The 21,462-nt window shown below is 37.1% G+C and overlaps 1 protein-coding gene across 15 annotated transcripts in view; it reads left to right on the forward strand.

Moving 5' to 3' along the window:
• magi2a (membrane associated guanylate kinase, WW and PDZ domain containing 2a) overlaps positions 1 to 21,462 on the forward strand; it is a 238,717-nt gene that overhangs the window by 182,627 nt on the left and 34,628 nt on the right. For all 15 annotated transcript variants that reach the window (XM_051890872.1, XM_051890871.1, XM_051890874.1 and 12 more), the window contains one exon: positions 7,468 to 8,085. In XM_051890872.1, the coding sequence (XP_051746832.1) occupies positions 7,468 to 8,085 (618 nt within the window). The remainder of the gene's footprint in view (positions 1 to 7,467; positions 8,086 to 21,462) is intronic.

Genomic DNA, 21,462 nt, shown 5'->3' on the forward strand with positions numbered 1-21,462 from the left:
TTGAAAGTAGGGGGGAAATCACATTATGAAATAAATGTTTTTTCTCCAAAACACGTTGGCCACATTTATTGGCACCCTTTTATTAAATACTTTTTGCAACCTCCTTTTGCCAAGATAACAGCTCTGAGTCTTCACCTAAAATGCCTGATGAGTTTGGAGAACACCTGACAAGAGATCAGAGACCATTCCTTCATACAGAATCTCTACAGATCCTTCAGATTCCAGCTCCATGTTGGTGCTTCTTCACTCCACTCATTTTCTTTAGGGTTCAGGTCAGGGAACTGGGATGGCCATGGCAGAAGCTTCATTTTGTGCTCAGTGACACATTTTTGTGTTGGTTTTGATGTTTGTTTTGGATCGTTGTCCTGATGGAAGATCCAACCACTGCCCATTATTGAACTTCTAGCAGAAGCGGTCAGGTTTTGATTTTTTATCTGTTGGTATTTGATAGAATCCATGATACCATGTATCTGAACAAGATGTCCAGGACCTCCAGCAGAAAAATAGGCCCACAATATTAAAGATCCAGCAGTATATTTAACCATGGGCATGGGGTACTTTTTATCCATGTGTGCACCAAACCCATCTGGTGGGTTTGCTGCCAAAAAGCTTTTTTTTAGTTTCATCTGACCATAGAAGCCGGTCCCGTTTGAAGTTCCAGTCTTGTCTGACAACTGAATATGCTGGAGATTGTTTCTGAATGAGAGCAGAGGATTTTTCTTGAAACCCTCCCGAACAACTTGTGGGGATGTAGGTGCTGTTTGATAATTTTTTTAGGCTTTCTGAGACTCAAGACTCAACTAATCTCTGCAATTCTCCAGCTGTGATCCTTGGAGAGTCTTTGGCCACTCAAACTTTCCTCCTCACCGCGCATTAGGACGATATAGACATACGTCCTCTTCCAGGCAGATTTGTAACATCTTTAGTTGATTGGAACTTCTTAATTATTGCCCTGATGGTGGAAATGGGGATTTTCAATGCTTTAGCTATTTTCTTACAGCCACTTTCTATTTTGTGAAGCTCAACAATCTTTTGCTGCACATCAGAACTATATTCTTTGGTTTTACTCATTGTGATGAATGATTAAGGGAATTTGGCTTTTGTGTTTCCTCATGTTTATACTCCTGTGGAACAGGAAGCCATGGCTGGACAATTTCATGTTCATGATCACCCTGGTGTGCTAAAAAAAAATCTAAATATGAATGGGAATATACTTCAGAGATATTTTACTCATAAAAAAATTCTAGGGGTGCCAATAACTGTGGCCAACGTGTTTTAGAGAAAAACATTTATTTCATACTGTGATTTTTTCCAGCCACTTTCAATTCTTTGGTTAAAAAGAAAGGTTAGATTTTTGCTAATTTTATTAATTAAAGATCAAAAGGATAAACAATGCAGATTTATTTTTACAGTCATCTTTGATCGTATTTATCAAGGGTACCAACAATTTTGTCCATGGCTGTAAATATAGAGATGCAATTTTATATATTGATAAATTATTTTTGTTTACAAATGTTTATTTTAAAATTTCTATATTGCTATTTACAAATATTTTTTATATTTTTATTATCAGCATAACAATTACTGAAAAAGTTTAATACAAAAATTAAGAGGAATTTCATGACATATAAGGATAATTTATATATATATATATATATATATATATATATATATATTAGGGCTGTCAATAGATAATTTTTTTTTTAATCGCGATTAATCATGATTAATCACACACTTATCGTGAAATTAAGCATACACCATTTATCTTGTTTAACACGCCCATTTTGCCATCATTGCCTATATCCAGAAAAGTAAACCGTCAGATTGAAGTGTGATTTTCACAAAACTGAATTTTTCAGCTTTTTCAAGGTAAATTTAGATGTCTTTCCAAAAAAGGACACCAAATAACCAAATTATATTTTTTCATATAATTCATATATTTATGTACACCAAAGCACCCATAAAAAAAAAAAAAATCACAGCAAAAAACGTTTCAGAATTCACAGTGTATAATATGTGCAACAGCAAAGAGCTTGTTTATATTTTGGACAAGTCAAGTTGCGATACGGAACAGGACCACATGGAGATGCCAAAAAAAAAACGCAATCGTCTTTACTTTGATTGCAATCTTCATCCATCAAACTTTCATAGCAAGAAGCTGGTTTGCTTTATCCAGCCAAGAAACAGTTTTCATATCATCTGGCCATACAGCGGTGGGATGTTTCGACGTTTTGTTCAGACGGGAACAGCGCGATGCGGGAGGGCTTGTGCTCTTCAGATACAATGACAGAACATGACAGAGAGTTTGTGTTTTAAAGCGAAACAGACACTGGAATGAATAGTTCTTTCTGCCATCTCTGATATAATCAGCATGGACTTTTAAATCATCTAACTGCATGACGTAAATTACGTTATGACGCAATTTCATTTAAATTATTTTAACGCGTTAAGGATTTTGAATTAAGCGCATGCGTTAACGCGTTAACGTTGACAGCCCTAAAATATATATATATATTCAACCAAACAGACATTTTAGCCCAGTTAAAAATTCCAAATGTTTAATGTAAGAACTAAAACACAGTAAAAATATAGTAAAAAAAACACAAAAAAAGAAAATAAAGAATATGTAATCATTTTAATTTGAATGCCCCAAATAACAATAAGTAGCAATAAACAAAAAATATATTTACTTAAATAATAAATATTTTAAATAAAATATCTTAATAAATAAAAAAAATGCTATGCAGGGGCCATCTGAACACTTGTGAGTGATGAATGAATCATTTGAATAGATTAATTGGAACTGATTTTATTATCTGATTCATTGAAATTAATCAAACATACTGTACATTTAGCTATTAATGTTGAAATCAGACGACCTATTAATACATCTCTATTTAAATGCTCTCATACAAGTCACAAAAAGGTGATATATATATATATATATATATATATATATATATATAAACCATATAAACCCTAGTTTGAACTTTTACACTTTTACAACCTTTTATTATCCAGTGTCATCATACACAAGCATATTCTAAAGCAGAACAGGACAAGAATATGATACAATACAAGACAGAATATGTTTCATATTCATTTCTAAGCTTTAATCTGGGAGCTGTTAAAAATATCCCTGACACTATAGAGGTAAGCTTGAATTTTAAGTGGATGATAATGTCTTGTTTGTAGGAATGTAGTGATCTGCTTTGCCCTGTGGGGCTTTGGCACAGATTGATGCTGACATAAAGTTAGATGTGAAACAGTGAGGTCACACCGATATCATTTGCTCTCTGGAAGCATGTGAAATTATCGATTGGAACACCAGAGGCTCTAGGCAAATGTCGAACGTATTTACCGAGATTAATTAAAATTTCTACACACAACAGTCAGGAGGGGACAAGCCTATCGATAGACGCGTATAGCACTGCATGAAAAGTCTCCAGGAAACCAGTAGCACAACCAGGCCTGGCCCACCTAATCTGAAGCTTGAACCACCCTGACCCCACGTCAAATAACTGATTTCAATGTTTCAGCTGCAGATTTTGAGAGAGATCATGCTTTTCGGCCGCTTGGCAGTAAAAACCTGCTTGTTATTTAGAAATAAGTCTCTTTTTTTTTCAGTTTTAGGGTCCTATCATACACCTGGCGCAATGAGATGCCAGGCGCGACGCAAGTGTATTTTTATACTTTCAGCCCGACGCATATATAATTTTTACATCCTGTGCCACGTTGTTTAAATAGGAAATGCATTTGCGCCCATTTGTGCGCCCATTGTTGGTGCGTTGATATTTTGAGGCAACTGAAATAGACTGCGCCATTGACCAACTGAAACCTAGATGAGACTCTGATTGGTTTATTGCACGTTATGCCCAAAACACACCCATGACTCATTAAGAGAATAGGGACAACCCTTTTAGACCATGCACCGGGCGCGCCGACCATTTTTCCCATCGTTAAACTAGCAAAAGTGGATTCGGACACGCCCTAAGTGCACTTGCGCTGTGCGCTTTAGACCATGCGCGCCTTAGATCGTTAAAATAGGGCCCTTGGTATTCAAAAGATCTTAAACCGTTCAAGCGGGATAAGACGCGAAAGAGAACTGTTTTCTCTGTTCATACACCCAAAGCGCACACAGAGAGCCGCGTCTAAACAGTTCTCTTTTACGTCTCATATGTTCACGCCTTATTTCTTGAGAGAGAATGATAATTTCTCCTATTTTTCCACTACATTATGCAATCTGCAGAGTTTTGAGTACTCTCTCGTCTCACTGCCATCACACTATAGAATTATTGTATAGTCTATATAGTATTTAATGGAATTACATTAGAAATAACTTATTAAATTACAGAAAAATTAGGAGTTATCCCTTACTTTACAATTTTAAAAGGAAAAGTAATTAAATTACAGTAATTAATTAATTAGTAATGCATTACACCCAACAGTGATTATGCAATTATAATTGCAGTGTAAATCCATTCATGCCACGTCTGAGCTGCATTTAACAGTAAGTATAAATACAAAGATGGATTTTGTTGATACTGATTTTATTTGATTGGTAATAGCCATACCGTGTCTTTTTATTCTGATTGAATTTATTGATTAAATGAAAGAATCTGACACAAGAGAACACAGATATGACAATACATTTTAAAATACTGTTCATCTCTTATTGCTCAGTGTTATTTCAGGGTTTTGATCTTCTCTCATCTGAGAGAGCGCATCCTATTTTATTGTATTTTAATGACTAATTAATATTACCTCTAAACTTTGACCAGGCTAGGCATGTTGCATATTAATTTTTCTAGGAGCCTCAAAGAATTTTTTAATTTTTGTGTATTTTGTGCTACTCCATAATGATGTTCTAGTTGAGGTCATTTGTAGTGTCAGTATAGGGCCCAAACATAAACTCATGCCTTCCCTGTTTGAATTTATCTGTGCTATCGCTTGTAATTTGTTCAAGACCTGCCTCTTTTGTTATAAAATAAAATTTTGATATGTGGGGAAATAATTAAAAATAAAGTTAAAACTCTGGGCCCACCAGGAATTTCACTTGGCCCCCCAAAGTTGAAGCCAGGCCTGAGCACAACAGACACACTGTGTGAGACCCGTGATCTTGTTTATCCCACAAATACATTCGCCACATTTGCTGGAATCATCTAATTTCATAATAATTGCATTTCTAATATTTAATTCTTTTTCAGCATTCAAAGATGGAGGGAAAAGCCTAAATTAGGCCCGAAACATACGTTAATGCAAACATGCGTCAAACGTTAATGGGAATGCTTTTCACTACACAAGCTTGATTTCACATTACGGGCAAATTGAATGAGTGAACAAACACTGGAAGGAATGGTAAACTTCTTGATAAAAGAAAAGTGAAGATCACAATTAAGGCTTGAGGCATGGCGACACTTTAGGATTTGGGGAAGGATTGAGTAGGTCCCTCAAATTGTTCCTTCAAATTGGTGCGCTGTAATTGTCACAGTTGCCAGGGGAGACGACATGAATAAATATTGGATGACTAAAATCGTCGCAAATTGGGGAAAGTTTTCACCCTGATTAAAGAAACTGTTCTCATTGGGATTTTTGTTTTCCCTTATAGCTCTGTTCCAAAACCTAGTGAGCTTTTTCACCCACTGATTCCTTTTTGTTGGGCAAAACGATTGATTTGGAACATTCTACACAGGCAGCGAGCCACACAAATAGCATTTCTCATGTGAAGCACACAAGAGATTTGACTCCTCCAGTCCAAAAAATCCTAAAGGAGTACTAATGAAATTTAATGATTAGTTGGAAGCAATCATAAACAGTTCTAATGAGATATTAACTCAAGAATCAAAATAAGAATAAAAAAATCTAATATTCTGGTGGGAGAAATATACTGACATAAATTAAATTGGAATCTCAGCATATCCAGTTGGATCTTGTGATAGTTAGATCATTGTTAAAGAGTTCGCATTTAGCCCAATAGGATGAGTTCCAAATTATGATAGAAACTCCATCAGCATTTCAGTTGATTACTGTAGCCATAGTCAAAATGTATAGAGTTTGACTTTAGCATGTTGCCAGACTAATGACTTAGCACTCTCATAAGCACAAAATGTACAGCTTATGAAAATTAACCATGGTTTTACTACAAATAAAACCAAAAAAAATGTAGTTATTCCATGGTAACCACAAATTCACAATGGTTTTGCTTTAAAAAACATAGTTTAACTATGGTATTTATGTGGTTATACAAATGGTAATCAATATGCCAAAAAACATGGTTTTACTATAATAGAACAATGGATAATTTTTGTAAGCAGATAGTCAAAATAGATAGTTTAACATTAGCATGTTGCTAAGCTAATGATTTTGAACTCCAGTAGCACAAAAATACACAGCACACACAAAGAATGGAGCAGAAAGTAAAAAACTGATAGTTTGACATTAGCATATAGTTATGATTAAGCAATGACTTCTCACTCTCATAAGCATAAAATACGCAACACAAACACATAATGGAGCAGAATTAATAGAGTTTGAGTGTGTTGCTAAGCTAACGAGTTAGCACTCTTAAGCCCCAGGTATACTTCACTTTCCGCGCCTGGACGCGTCACGCGCATCTTTCAAAGTACACTAAACCACGGATGCACGCGGATGACCGAGTTCGACACATGCGCAGTATTTTTTTTTTTTTTAAATATATATATACTCTTTACCAGACATCGTGTCATCAACGGGACATTCGCTGGGCAGGATCGGAGGAGAAAATAGTGCATCCACCACTGCAACATAGTTCAGAAGATACACCAAGACCAAGAATCAAAAACGATGGAGAAGGCATGCTTCTGAGTTTACTCGTCTTGTTTTTGAATCACTCTTTACATACACTTCTGCGACGACTGCACATTATGCTCAGTACTGTGCGTATTGCCACCTAGTGGACTCTTCTGTCCTGCTTGCGCATGCGCTGTTGCACGTGCACTGTTGCACCGCGGTCTCGAAATTTGGACTGTACGCGGATGGGGTGTGCGGCCGCGTGACAAAAATTACGGTGCACGAACGCGGACGGCCGAAGTATACCCGGGGCTTTATTAGCACAGTACACAGCACAGACAAATAATAGAGCAGATAGTTTAAACTGATAGTATGACATTAGCATGATGCTAAGCTAATGTCTTAACTGCCATAAGCACAAAAATACACACAAATTATAAACATTATTTGTAATCGGATTGAACTCATTTGTATCGAAACATTTCTGAAATGAATCAAACATTTTTTTTGACTCATCCACCATCTTGGATGCATTTTATCACTGTGTTCATTGCAATGCATTCTGGGAATGTGGTATCTTGTAAAGAAGCATAATTATGTTTAAAGTAATTACGTCTAACTTTTGCATCTGGGCCGCATATACTATATCAACCAGAGCTAATATATGCTAATATATCTTTCTTTCTGTATGTTTTCCAGGAGACGTGATTGTCTACATTAATGACGTCTGCGTCCTGGGCACCACCCACGCTGATGTGGTGAAACTTTTCCAGTCTGTGCCAATCGGACAAAGTGTAACCCTCGTCCTTTGCAGGGGCTACCCTCTTCCTTACGACCCAGAGGATGCAGCCAGCACCTTGCTGTCCCCCCTCGGCCTCATTGAGCGCCCTCTGCTGGTCAACGGACGGAATAGCTACGACAGCTACATGGAGTACATCTCCCGCACCGCTCGCTTTATCGACCCCCTCCAAACTACGTTGCCGCAGCCCCACCCTGGAGACACCCACCTGGACGCCGGACCGCTGGAGGACAGCGTCTCAATGGCATCGTCAGGAGCGGCTGGTGGAGAGCTGCTAACGGTTACCATGGTGAAAGGTGCAGATGGGTTTGGATTCACCATAGCAGACAGTAATGGAGGACAGAGGGTGAAGCAGATTCTGGAGGCACAGGGATGCCCGGGGCTGTGTGAGGGAGATCTGATCGTGGAAATTAACCAGCAACCCGCACTAACCCTGCCACACACGCAGGTGGTGGAGCTGCTAAAAGAGTGTCCTGTTGGGGCAGAGGCCACATTGGTCGTACAGAGAGGAGGGACAGGTAAGGAGGCTTATGTTTGTGGTGGTGTGGGTGTGTGTCTTGGGCTTTGTGTGTATTTTCGTGGCCTAGCATATGGAAAGGCCTCTTAATTGGTTGATTGGTCCAGTTTTATAATTCACTCCTCGGCTTTCTCAAAGCGCTGAGTCACGCTGAAGAATGAGCTGTTTCTGGCATTTCCTGCGACCTTCACTTTGCAGAAAAGCACTGCGTGAAAATAGACTCTGACACATAATTACAGTAGTGTACAAACATGCATACGCACTACCTGTGTACTTAGTATATTAATATCCTGCTATCTGTACAAGGACTGTTGCATAACATGCTTTCACACACCTACAATTCACAAACCAGCACACTTAAAGACCCTATGAAATCAGTATTGAAGTTTTGTTACTTTTAGCACGTCTGTTAGCTTTGAGGATAATCTGTATGCTAGTCTATGCCTTATGGTGCGGTCACGTTTTTGTGGACACAATCCTGTCATTTCAGTAGGCTCAGCATGTTGCTAATCTAATGACTTAGCACTCTCATAAGCAAGTTGGTCATGCAAATTTCCAGCGCTGACCAACAGAAAGCTCCTTGATTTGAAAAAATACAAAATACACAGCACACACAAAAAATGGAGCAGAAAGTAAAAACTGATGCGTTGACATTAGATTATGATTATGATAGAAACTCCATCAAAATGTAGTCCAAGATCCAGTTAAAATGTATAGTTTGACATTAGCATGCTGCTAAGCTAATGACTTAGCACTCTATTAGCACAAAAATACACAGCCCAATAATAGAGCAGATAGTCAAAATAGATAGTTTGACATTAGCATGTTGCTAAGCTAATGACTTTGCACTCCATTAGCACAAAAATACACAGCACACATGAATGGAGCAGAAATTATAAACTGATAGTTTGACATTAGCATATAGTTAAGCAAGCACAAAATACACAACAGAAACACATAATGGAGCAGATAGTCAAAACTAATAGAGTTTGGGTGTGTTGCTAAGCTAACGAGTTAGCACTCTTATATAAGCACAGTACACAGCACAGACAAATAACCGTTGCTTGTTGAACGGTTTGCTATGCTACTGACAATAGAAAGTAGACCTTTTTTGCTCGCTAAATTACTGCTCACAAAAATACACAGCTCTCAAAAAGAATGGAGCAGAAAGTAAAAACTGATAGTTTGACATTAGATTATGATTATGATAGAAACTCCATCAGCATTTCAGTTGATTACTGTAGCTATAGTCGAAATGTATAGTTTGACTTTAGCATGTTGCTAAACTAATGACTTGGCACTCTCATAAGCATAAAATATACAGCACAAATAGAGCAGATAGTCAAAAAAAGATAGTTTGACATTAGCATGTTGCTAAGCTAATGACTTTGCACTCCATTAGCACAAAAATACACAACACACACACAGAATGGAGCAGAAAGTGAAAACTGCTAGTTTGACATTAGCATATAGTTAAGCAATTACTTCTCACTCTCATAAGCACAAAATACGCAACAAAAACACATAATGGAGCAGATAGTCAAAACTAATAGAGTTGAATGCTAGAGTTAGCATTCTTAGAAGCACAGTACACGGTACAGACAAATAACCGTTGCTTGTCAAACGGTTTGCTATGCTATTGACAATAGAAAGTGGACCTTTTTTGCTCATTAATTTACTCTAAAGTGAGCGCACCTTAAAGTTGACAAAATAAATTTTAGCAGATGTAGACATTTAAAATTTACTGTCTTTAAATTATGGTAAAATGGACCAAAGGCTCAAGGCTATTGACCCCTTGGATATCTTCCACCTTCAATCTAGGAAAGAAAACTGCAGTCGTCAAGCCATTTCATGGAGTCTTTAAAGTTAAACTGAATTCAAAATTGATCCCAAAACTGATGCCAAACAGCTATTTTAAGCTTCACACGTGGCATTGTGCAGTGATGTGCTTTCCAGCTCACAAGCACTTCCTACACTCACGTACACCGTGTCCCAGACACCTACACTGTCTCACATACAAATTATGGTTGCTGGTTCAGTGTCTGGCTCTCAAGGGGCAGTGAATCAATACTGATTATTTTACAGTGCTATTGATTATTGCTGGTGATAACTTGTTTCTCACCCGAGACTGATTTTAAATTCTCCTCAATTAATTAAGTAATTGATTACTTCAGCTATTCAATAAAAAAGCCAGCTCTGCAGTCATTTACTGTATATCAATGATTCTTGAGACCTGGGACAGTTTTATATATGATATATGATAGTTTGACGATTTAGATGATAACTAGAATGTTCTTTTATTGTATTTGTTCCTTTATATTTTATTTCAAATAATTAAAAAAATTAAATTATAAATATTAAATTAATTAAATAAAATTTTCATTTATTTTATCACATTGTTTTCTTTTACTTTTTTTACACACCCTAAAACAACTGCCCTCAGACCATAATACTCTAATACTTCAAATATATACTTCAAATATTTAGATAAATTTAGATAAACAAAAAATATACATATTATAAAACAATATATACTATACAGTGTATCTTGACAGAAAAATAATTTTAAAAGTATACCTCTTCATTAAAGTTTTCACAGATGTCCTAGGTCAGGGCTCCTCAACTGGCGGCCCGTGGGCCAAATCCGGCCCGCCAATCATCTTCATCCTGCGGCACCCCAATCTCCCTCCTCCTCTTTTCCTGCGGCTAAATTTGGTTAGATACGTGGCCGCAGTGCTGCTTGCAGCTGTACGGCTATATACGCACTGTTCGTGCCATGCACGCTCGCCCGACTGACCTGAGAAACGTTTTCTGTGTGAATATTTCAGCAGTTATTATCTGTGTCCCGTATTTCTGTCAACTGAACCAGCGATACCTATCATTCGTGAATTAATCATTCTTTTGTCTCGATTCTTTTCTTTTCTGTGAATTGGCCAAACGTGCTTGCATAACGATCTGAAACAATTTTGATTCATTCGGACCGCTCTGTCACTGAATCATCTGAAGTGGTCTCTTGGTCAGTAACAACAAATACAGAACAAATTGTGCTGTTTTACAACTCGATGATTAAACTAGTTTTAAATTGGATGAAACAACCTCAACATTCCCAACAAGACTGATGAGGAAAAGAGGAGAAACGTGCAATGAATGAAGATAAAAGACTTTTAAATCCCAAAATCACCACCCTTTACAAACATTTACCATGAATGAACTGTAGTAAATTACCATGGTTTGTGGAAATGTGGAATATTTATATTGAAAACTATGTTATAGCCATTTATATTGCAATATATTTATTAGGTGGGGGAATATATAATTCATGTCTTTGTTAAGGTGTAGTTTGTACCCGTGTTTATGCGTTTTTTTTTTTTATAGGCCTATATAACATATCATAATATAATATCATTTGACAGTGGTAGTGAGTATCCAATGTATGGTTTTACCTGTGGTTACCAAGTCTCACTATTTAGGCCTAATAATTAATAAAATAATTTTTACCAATAAGAGTAAACTAGGTATACTAGGTACTAGGTATTCCTACTTTTTTTGTTTTGTTTTCTTTTATTTGTGAGATGTTTGTTTTCAGACTGGCAGACATTTATGATGTTAAAGTCAGACCTCATCCTGAAGGTCTTATTTTGATATTTATTTTTGATATTTTGAGTTGAACAAGGCCATATAGACATTGTTGGGTTATATTTGTTTTATCATTTTAAGTAATAATTTCCAAATACTTACTTAATCTTTCTTTCTTTCTTTCTTTCTTTAAGATTGAGCTGAAAAACACTTTTGAAACCATCAGATAATATTAATATATTCATTAATTGAAGTGAATTTAAGATTTGTCCATATTCATATTACGTATTTGGCACCTTAATTTAGTACTGTATCTCACAGTGATATTGGTTGACAGGTGGTTAAAAAAAAAAAAAAACATGCATATGAGAAAAAATGGAAGAAGCAAAATGTTGCACCCCACCATGTTTAGTAGAGCTAAAGCCATTGAAGGGCTTTTTTATGTTGAATACCAACTCAACGTATGAATGAGCTGCTTTTCTGCAGTATAGACAGGTGCATGTGGATCAGCTTTTGCTGCCTTTTCATTTCCTAACATGAATGACTCACAATTAATTTTGGCCTAAAACCAGGCCTAAAAAAAAATAATAATAAATCAACGGCGGCCATGTTTAGTAGATTAATTCAATTTAATTGCATGACACTTTTTTTCCAGTTCTATAGCCTGTTTTGTTTCAAGAATCAGTGGTATGAGTACAGCCTGTCCAGCATGTCAGAACCCGGAAAGCATATAATTTGTGCACTAATTGCAGATGGAAGCACTCGCCGTTGATTTTTTTTTTTTTTTTTTAGGCCTGTGGTTTTAGGCCAAAATTAATTGTGAGTCATTCATGTTAGGAAATGAAAAGGCAGCAAAAGCTGATCCACATGCACCTGTCTATACTGCAGAAAAGCAGCTCATTCATACGTTGAGTTGGTATTCAATACAAAAAAAAAGCCCTTCAATGGCTTTAGCTCTAACTGACACCCTTACTGAGAACATATAAGCTCTTTTTAAAAGCAGCTTGAGTCAGTGTGATTTATGACCCTTAGCAATCAGAGAGTCTGATGTAACACAGAGAGAAAGAAAGCGAGGGAATGGAATAAAGATTCAGGACAGAGAGAAGGAATAGAGATCTTAACCCTCAGAGACCCACTATAGCAAAATTGCAACATTTGTTCAAAGCAATTAAATAATGTTGCACACTCCAAAATGCACAATAGCAACACATTTTGAATGAAAATATTTGGGAGAATATCAAAACTTTTAAAGAAATATCCAGGTCGCATTTCACCCCAATAACAAAAGAAAAAATAGTGTAATTTACGATTGCACTATAAGGACTCATAGACATATTGCAATTGAAGATATAAAATGAGTATAATTTTCTTCAATATTATGTCACAATTCATCTTTGATGGTTAATAATAAGAAAGCAAGAAAGAGGAGGTGAAGGACAGAGAGATCTAGAGAGGCATTTTGAGAGCTTATTTGAATTGTATCTCTCCTCTGTGTCAGTGTAGGTCAAAGGTTAATGAGAGAGACATTAAATCCTCGTTAAGCCCCAGTGATCAGTATGCTGGATTACAGCTTCTATGCGCTGTACATACAGTATGAAGAGCGAATGCACTCCAATGCACGCACCCTCATAAGTACACATGCATAATTAAGGTTAAGGGAATTTAATGAACATTTAAAAATGTATGAATGTCACTGCATTAATGACAAAATATCAATCCAAGATTTTTTTTAAGGATAGCAGAAACACACTTTTAAGCAAAACATTTCACAGTTTTTAAGTGATAAATCAATAACAAATATTGTGAACTTAAAGAACTGACTTCATACGTCCACTAAAAACTTGACACCAGTTGGTTAAAAGGAACTGCAAAAATGACTTTTAGAGAAAATATAAATCAGTCTGCTTCAAAAGTGGGCATTCAGCTCTATTGTCATTCAGTTCATTTGAAATGATGAGGGCTACAGAAGTCACCTTGATTAATCCTGATCGCAGTAAGGTTATTGGTATTCATACCTTCCTTTATTTCTCTTAATGTGTTGACATTTATGCCTCACCAAAGTGAAGTGTAATGAAACTACATTCTATTAAATGACCATGTGTGTTTTCAAGGGCACTGACCCACAACTAGTGCGTATGTTTTGTTTCGAGTGCATGTGGGTAGATACTACACTTCTGTGCCACCAACAGAATTAGCTTGCTTGAAGGTCATTATGGTCACTTGAAAGCGAATATGGCCTAATGTGCCGTACACCAGCAATCTGTCTGATTCTCATCCTCATCATCCTTGTGTGCAGACAGACTGCACAGTGAGCCCTGAAACGCTAAACAGCCTGTTGCATCACGCTACCACCCGAGTTTAACATCCGTCTGTTCAAACATACCGTGACTGACATAAGGAGGACAGAAGATGATTTGCAAAAACCAACAGTTTCTGTCAAGCCAAGTCGCAGGGTCAGTTTTATTCAATGCTGCTTCCATCTGTATTTATTTTCACCTCTTCTTTCATTTTCTTTCTTTTGAGGCATTATATTCCTAAGTATTCTGAAGCCGTACGGTAGCTTTGTGTGCGGAAATTCGAGATTTTCTTTTTGATGATAAAATTTAAGATTTTAGGTTAGGATTTTAAGGTTGAAGTTAGGGTTGGGGTTTGGAGTTGGTGCTGAGGGTTAGGATCCAGGTTAGATGAAGGGGTGGGAGTAAGGGGTTTGGAGTTTGGGATCAGGGTTAGAAACAGGGGTTAGATTTAGAATTTAGGGGTTGGGATCAGGGAGTCCATGATAGATTTGGGTTGGTGTTAGAATTAGGATTTGGTGCTGAAGGTTAGGATCCATGTAAGATGAAGGGCTAAGAGTAAGGAGTTTGGGACAGGCATAGAAATAGGGGTTAGATTTAGAATTTTGTGGTTGGGGTCAGGGTTAAGTGAAAGGATGAGGGAGTCCATGATGGATTTCAGTTGGGGTTTGGAATTGGGATTGGGCTTAGGGTCAGGGTTAAAGGTTCACCCAAAAATGAAAATTATCCCATGATTTACTCACCCAAAAGCCATCCTAGGTGTATATGACTATCTTCTTTCAGACAAACACAGTCTGAGTTATATTAAAATATTTATCTATATCGATCCATCATAAAAGTAATCCAAACGACTCCAGGGGGTTAATAAAGGTCTTCTGAAACGAAGCAATGGGTTTTTGTACGAAAAATATCCATATTTAAAACTTCATGAACTAAAATAACTAGTTTCCGGCAGACGGCCTACGCAAGTCAAGTTAAGGCGAAAGAGTAATAATGAAAGGATCAGGGAGTCCATAATGGATTTTGGTTGGGGTTTGGAATAGGGATTGGGCTTGGAGTCAGGGTTCAGTGAAAGGATCAGGGAGTCCATAATGGATTTGGATTAGGGTTATGGTTTGGAGTAGGAGTTGCTGCTGAGGGTTAGAATGTAGGTTAATTGAAAAAGTTGGAGTAAGGGGTTTAAGATCAGGGTTAGAAATATGGCTTAGATTTAGAGTTTAGGGGTTGGGTTTAGGGTCAGGGTTTAGAAAGTCCCTCCCAGTGAAAGGATCAGAGAGTACACAATGGAATAGATTTTGGCTTATGATTGTTTGGTAGCAATGTTGCTGTCTTAGTAACAAAGATCTTCCATTCATTCTCCAAATCGTATATCCTTTGTAGAGTCTCAGGGATGCTGGAGCCTGTTATAGTGTCTCGGGACATAGACAAGGAAACACTCTGGATGAATGAGTGGTAATGTTTCACTTGGTTAAATCATGATATGCTATATATGAAATGCCATAGCAAACATTCTGTTCTTCAGGACTTACTGTTATAACAAGATATACATGCAGTTTACCAATTAGCAAACAGGCGTTCTCTATTTTACTGATCTGGATCCTGAGTCAATGACATGAGGTGTAGCTTACTCACACAGAGATATGCATAATGCCAACACTTAAAGGCTTCTTTACGAATCCAATCAGTGGAATGGTCCAGGAGCGTTTAGACAGCCTATTATACACCCTAATAAAACTGTCAGTGCTCCAGTGAAATGATGTGCTACTTCTTAATGTGCTGCAATTTGGCCCCTCTGTCTCAACACTGGACACTGGCCATCCTTTCTAATTACACTAGTGCAAATGTGAGCATCTCTTGTGAACAGTTTGGTTCACCCTCTCTGTTTTCTCTTTTTATTACTCTCCTTTTCTGTATCCCTGCTGATCATTTCTAATCTTTTCTTTCCTTCTATCTTCGGAGCGGCAGTCTAAAGCTAAATCTCAAGGCTTGTCCATTGTGTAACAGTGGGTTGATTGTTTATAAATGTCTCATTCATAATGGCCAGATGGTGATGTGGTTTTTCTGCCAGATCTCTTTGTCTCTGCAATAATTTCACTGCCCCACATGTCTAGCACTCTTCACTTGTGAAAATGCCCTTGGCTGCTGATTTAAGTGCATTTTGGCATGCTCCCCTGGAATGGTTATTGGTTGGATCTGTCTTTGAAGAGTTGCTCCAGGATCTCTAACCGGAATCTACTGATTTACACACATCCCACCAGAGCGCCATCTGCTGTTTCCATGATTGGCTTATTTAGTGAAGATCTTATTGTTATCAGATAATTGTTGCAATGAAATGTCCCGTGGACCACCACTATGACAGCCTTGGTATGACAGACAGCTCAACAGAACATTGGTTATGATGCCCAAAAGCAAGACAAAGGTTTCCAGAAGAAAAAGACTACTTTATCCCTAAAATTAAAGGAGCTAAATAATTGTTTTAGTTACTGTTGTCCATGCTCGCTTTTCTATGGCTTGTGTCTGTTTGAGGTTGTCTTTATGCTATAGTTGTGTACCCCTTAAAATAATCATATTAACAAATGTTCAAATTTGAGAATTACAGTCTTCTGAGAAAACAAACCAAAAATGATGATGACTCATCATGCACTCACAGGCGTATCCAAACTTCTGTCCAATAAAATGCTAAATTAATGAGAAAGTCCCTCCCATTACTACCTGAGTCTGCTTAGCATTATCAAGTAGCTAGTCATGGTTCATGGCTGTGAAGTAAAATTAAAGTTTTTCAGTATCACCCCAACTTCCTGTTTAAATAGGACATACATCAATACAGCACATAAAGTGAGCCATTTCATGAGTTGTTTAAAGAAATAGTTAAATAAAAAAAAAAAAAAAAGATCGTCATCGTTTTACTCACCCTTATGTCGTTCCAAACCCCATTATACTATTACTACAAAGATTTGTAGAATTTCCCATCGTAGCACCACCAGAGGCATGTCAAACTCGTTTTTAAGCTTTGCCATTGCCATGTAATATTTGTAATAAACAGTACTAGAGTTTAGGTTAACACTTTAGTTTGTGAACCAATTCTCACTATTAACTAGTTGCTTATTAGCATGCATATTACTAGCATATTGGCTACTTATTAGTACTTATAAAGCACATATTAATGCTTTATTCTGCATTACCATATTCTGCATCCCTTAATCCTACCTCATACCTAAACTTAACAACTACTGCATATTAAGCTGTGAATAGAAGAAAGTATTTTAGCGTAGAAATGCATAAACACTTCAGCTCTAAATTATTGTCAGAAGTTCATTTTTTTTTTTTTTTTTTTTTTTTTTTTGGCACATTTGTCAAGTTGTTTTTCCGGAGCTCTGAGAGAACATTTATATATTTCAGTCATTTAGACATGTGGATACAAAAGGTGATGGATATCATTCAGGCTTGTGCTTCCAGTCTCACTGTTGTCATGGCCACCAGTTAAAGCATCTGCTATTTTGGTTGTAGTTGGTGTTTAGAGGAAATGTGCTGTCAAGCTTAGTGTGTGTCTATGCGTGTCTGAGAGAGTATGTGTGCACTGTTTAAATTACCTTTCAAAGCTTGCATTAATATCTCATAAGGTGTGATCAATCTGTCTTATCAATTGTCTTCTTTACTAGCAGCTTCGTCCATCCTAAAGTGTGTGTGTGTGTGTGTGTGTGTGTGCAGAAGCAGATGACTCTTAGCTGGTTGAGGAAAACAAACGCCTCTCAGCGTCTCATCAAAGAGCTAATTAGCTCCAGCTCTACTGATATTCTCATTAGCTGATTTATACCCATTAACTGAGATATAGGCATGGGACCATTAGCTTACCAGACACATGCTTCACAATTTCAAAAAGAGCTTATGGGGAATTGACAGTGGATATGAATAAACACACGCATAGACATATACAACCCGAATTCCGGAAATGGTGGGACGTTTTTTTTTTATTCGAATAAAATGAAAACTAAAAGACTTTCAAATTACATGAGCCAATATTTTATTCACAATAGAACATAGATAACATAACAAATGTTTAAACTGAGAAATTTTACAATTTTATGCACAAAATGAGCTCATTTCAAATTTGATGCCTGCTACAGGTCTCAAAATAGTTGGGACGGGGGCATGTTTACCATGGTGTAGCATCTCCTCTTCTTTTCAAAACAGTTTGAAGACGTCTGGGCATTGAGGTTATGAGTTTCTGGAGTTTTGGTGTTGGAATTTGGTCCCATTCTTGCCTGAAATAGGTTTTCAGCTGATGAAGAGTTCATGGTCGTTTTTGACGTATTTTCCGTTTAATGATACGTTGTCTGGAAACCTTTATATACCTTCCAACATTCATAGTGCCTCTAAAACATGCAAGCTGCCCATACCGTATGCACTTATGCACATCAGAGATGCTGGCTTTTGAACTGAACGCTGATAACACACTGGAAGGTCTCCCTCCTCTTTAGCCTGGAGGACACGGCGTCTGTGATTTCCAACAAGAATGTCAAATTTGGATTCGTCTGACCATAGAACACTTTTCACCTTTAAAATAGTCCATTGCAAACGAGCCATGGCCCACAGGACACGACAGCGCTTCTGGACCATGTTTACATATGGCTTCCTTTTTGCATGATAGAGCTTTAGTTGGCATCTGGAGATGGCATGGCGGATTGTGTTTACCGACTGGTTTCTGGAAGTATTCCTGTGCCCATTTAGTAATGTCATTTCTCCAGTTTCTTTGAATCTTTTGATGATGTTATGCACTGTAGATGATGAGATTTGCAAAGCCTTTGCAATTTTACATTGAGGAACATTTTTTTTAAAGTATTCCACAATCTTTTTACGCACTCTTTCACAGATTGGAGAGCCCATCTTTACTTCTGAGAGACTCTTCCTTTCTAAGACATCCTTTTTATAGTTAATCATGTTACAGACCTGATATCAATTAACTTAGTTGCTAGATGTTCTCCCAGCTGAATCTTTTCAAAATTTCTTGCTTTTTCAGCCATTTGTTGCCCCCGTGCCAACTTTTTTGAGACCTGTAGCAGGCATCAAATTTGAAATGAGCTCATTTTGTGGATAAAAGTGTAACATTTCTCCGTTTAAACATTTGTTATGTTATATATGTTATATTGTGAACAAAATATTGGCTCATGTGATTTGAAAGTCTTTTAGTTTTCATTTTATTCAAATTTAAAAAACGTCCCAACATTTATGGAATTCGGGTTGTACATACCTTGATGCACTCAGCAGTCAGACAGTTGCCCGCTGGTTCTGTGTATATTATGAATAAATGAAGATTAATGGCCCCCATCTGATCTCTGTGCTGCTTAAATCTTATTTAGGTAATGAAATGCGCCTCAGTCATAAAGTGAGCACTAGAGGGTAAGCAAGCCGTTGATTTGCGCCAAAGTGGACATCAGATGTCCTAACTGTCCACAGCATATTTTCATCAGTATGCACCAGAACCTGGGCTCGATTTGAGGGGGGATGCGGGGGATGGTATCCCTCTTGTTGAAAAAATGACAAAAATCATGCTCTCTGTAAAGCCACCATCCCCCCTTACCATCCCCTTTAGATTAACGGTGTTATGTATTACGTAAAACTTATGTAAACTAAATTTTAAAATTTTCTGTATGATAATTAACAAACTATAAATAACAGCAATTGACCTATCAGAACTTAAATGGTTCACTCCTATTATGAATAGGAGAAACTGCAATGCACAATATGGCGGAATTGTCCCGCGTTCTAAGTAAAAGAGCCAATCACTGATTAATAAAGTCATGCATCACTGCATCTGCTGTTAGAAGCTGCGGTTCCCACAGAGTCTCAGGTTTCCCACAGAAACCTGAGACTCGTGCTTAGGACTGCACACAGGTATTAGCTCATCTAGCCTGAAAAATAAGATTTTTAATGCTATCTGAGCATAAGAAACAACATTTATGGGACAGTTTGTGTCAGATTTTGTTGCTGATTTGAAATATGTTATTTAATTGTGAGTTCACCAAGCAGTTTATGAGATTTCAGGATTCCCCCGTTCAAATAGATAGAACTTGGTCTTGGATGCCTGAAATAGCTGCCCGGAGGCATTGCAAATATGGCCACCGAGTGAACAGATCTTCCTTGAAAGGGACTTTGTTATTATTAACAGTTAGCCTTTGTGACAGTTCTCATCTGTATATAGGCTATATTGTAAAGAATAGTTCCTGTATGTTGTCCACATCCAACCTGAAAAGAAATCTATAATGTAGGATCTTCTCTCCCTGACTCTTGTCGTCCTCCACTCATGTGATCACCAATTAGTGGATAGCAATTTTGGACAAGTGGGCAGCTCTTCCATAATTGCCAGATGGCAGGATGTACTCCAGGACACATTTACTGATAGAAGCTTGCCTGGATTAGGTTTACCCCTCACCTGCATCATACTGATTTACACTGTTTGATGGTTGTTATTAGCATAATCTGCTTAATATGCATCAAGGGTGTTGCAGAATCTAGGACGTGTGTTTATTTGAATGTGTCATACAGTGTGTTTACCAGCGCTTTGATATCCAGGTTCAAATTGGGGGAGATATTTAACAACTGCATCCATGAGTTGATTAAGACTTGTGAAGTGATGTGAACTACATTACGAATCGAAATCTCAGCATTGTTATGCATTTATTGTGATTAAAAGCCATCAGCAAAAGGGCTTTTTTTTGTAAAGCACTACTTTAGGTATGTCTTTAGTATGTTTTTATAATTTTTTCAGTTGATTTTTGTCCATTAATGAGGCTTGATATGACTTGTATCTGTATTTTCCAGAACATGCCTTCCATTCATTTCTCTATCCACATATAAATGAAGCATAATCAAGCCACTTTCCCTCCCTTTCAGCTGTTCTGCCCTAGTGTCACTGATTTCTTTCTCACTGAAGCAGCCCAGTTTTGGCCTGTTCGACTCTCCACTCCTTATTTGATGGCTCATGGCCAGTCAAAAGCAACACGCTGCACTTTGCATTTGTTGTAAAAGTAGCATAAAGAAAGAGTAGCAGTGTGTCATTATTAAATTTGATTTGAATTTAGTGTTCATTATAATGCTTATTTTGTGTGAGGCGACTGCATGTCAAATTCTTTATGTAGGCTGCACATCCAAAAACAGCTGAGGACCATTTCTGAATTATTTCACTGCTGTTTTAAACAGTATGAGAAAATCAAGATATAAATGTATCTAAATGTATTTATAGATATATTTTAGATTTCCAAAACTAAATATAAGCACTTTTCAACAATGAAACAGGTAGAAAAATGCACAGTATCAAGAATTTTAGTAACAATATACAATTATGTAAATATGTTTGTCTCAATCTCTCTCTTATCTCTAAACCTAACCCTAACCATTTCCTATAAAATATATGTGGCCCATGCTGGCAAAATGAGTTGCAATGAGCATTTTATTGTTATTGTTACATTCTCTATTTAAAAACCTTCAAAATGATGTAAAATTTGTTGGAA

The sequence above is a fragment of the Ctenopharyngodon idella genome, chromosome 4 (genome assembly GCF_019924925.1).
Source record: "Ctenopharyngodon idella isolate HZGC_01 chromosome 4, HZGC01, whole genome shotgun sequence".
NCBI lineage: Eukaryota > Metazoa > Chordata > Actinopteri > Cypriniformes > Xenocyprididae > Ctenopharyngodon > Ctenopharyngodon idella.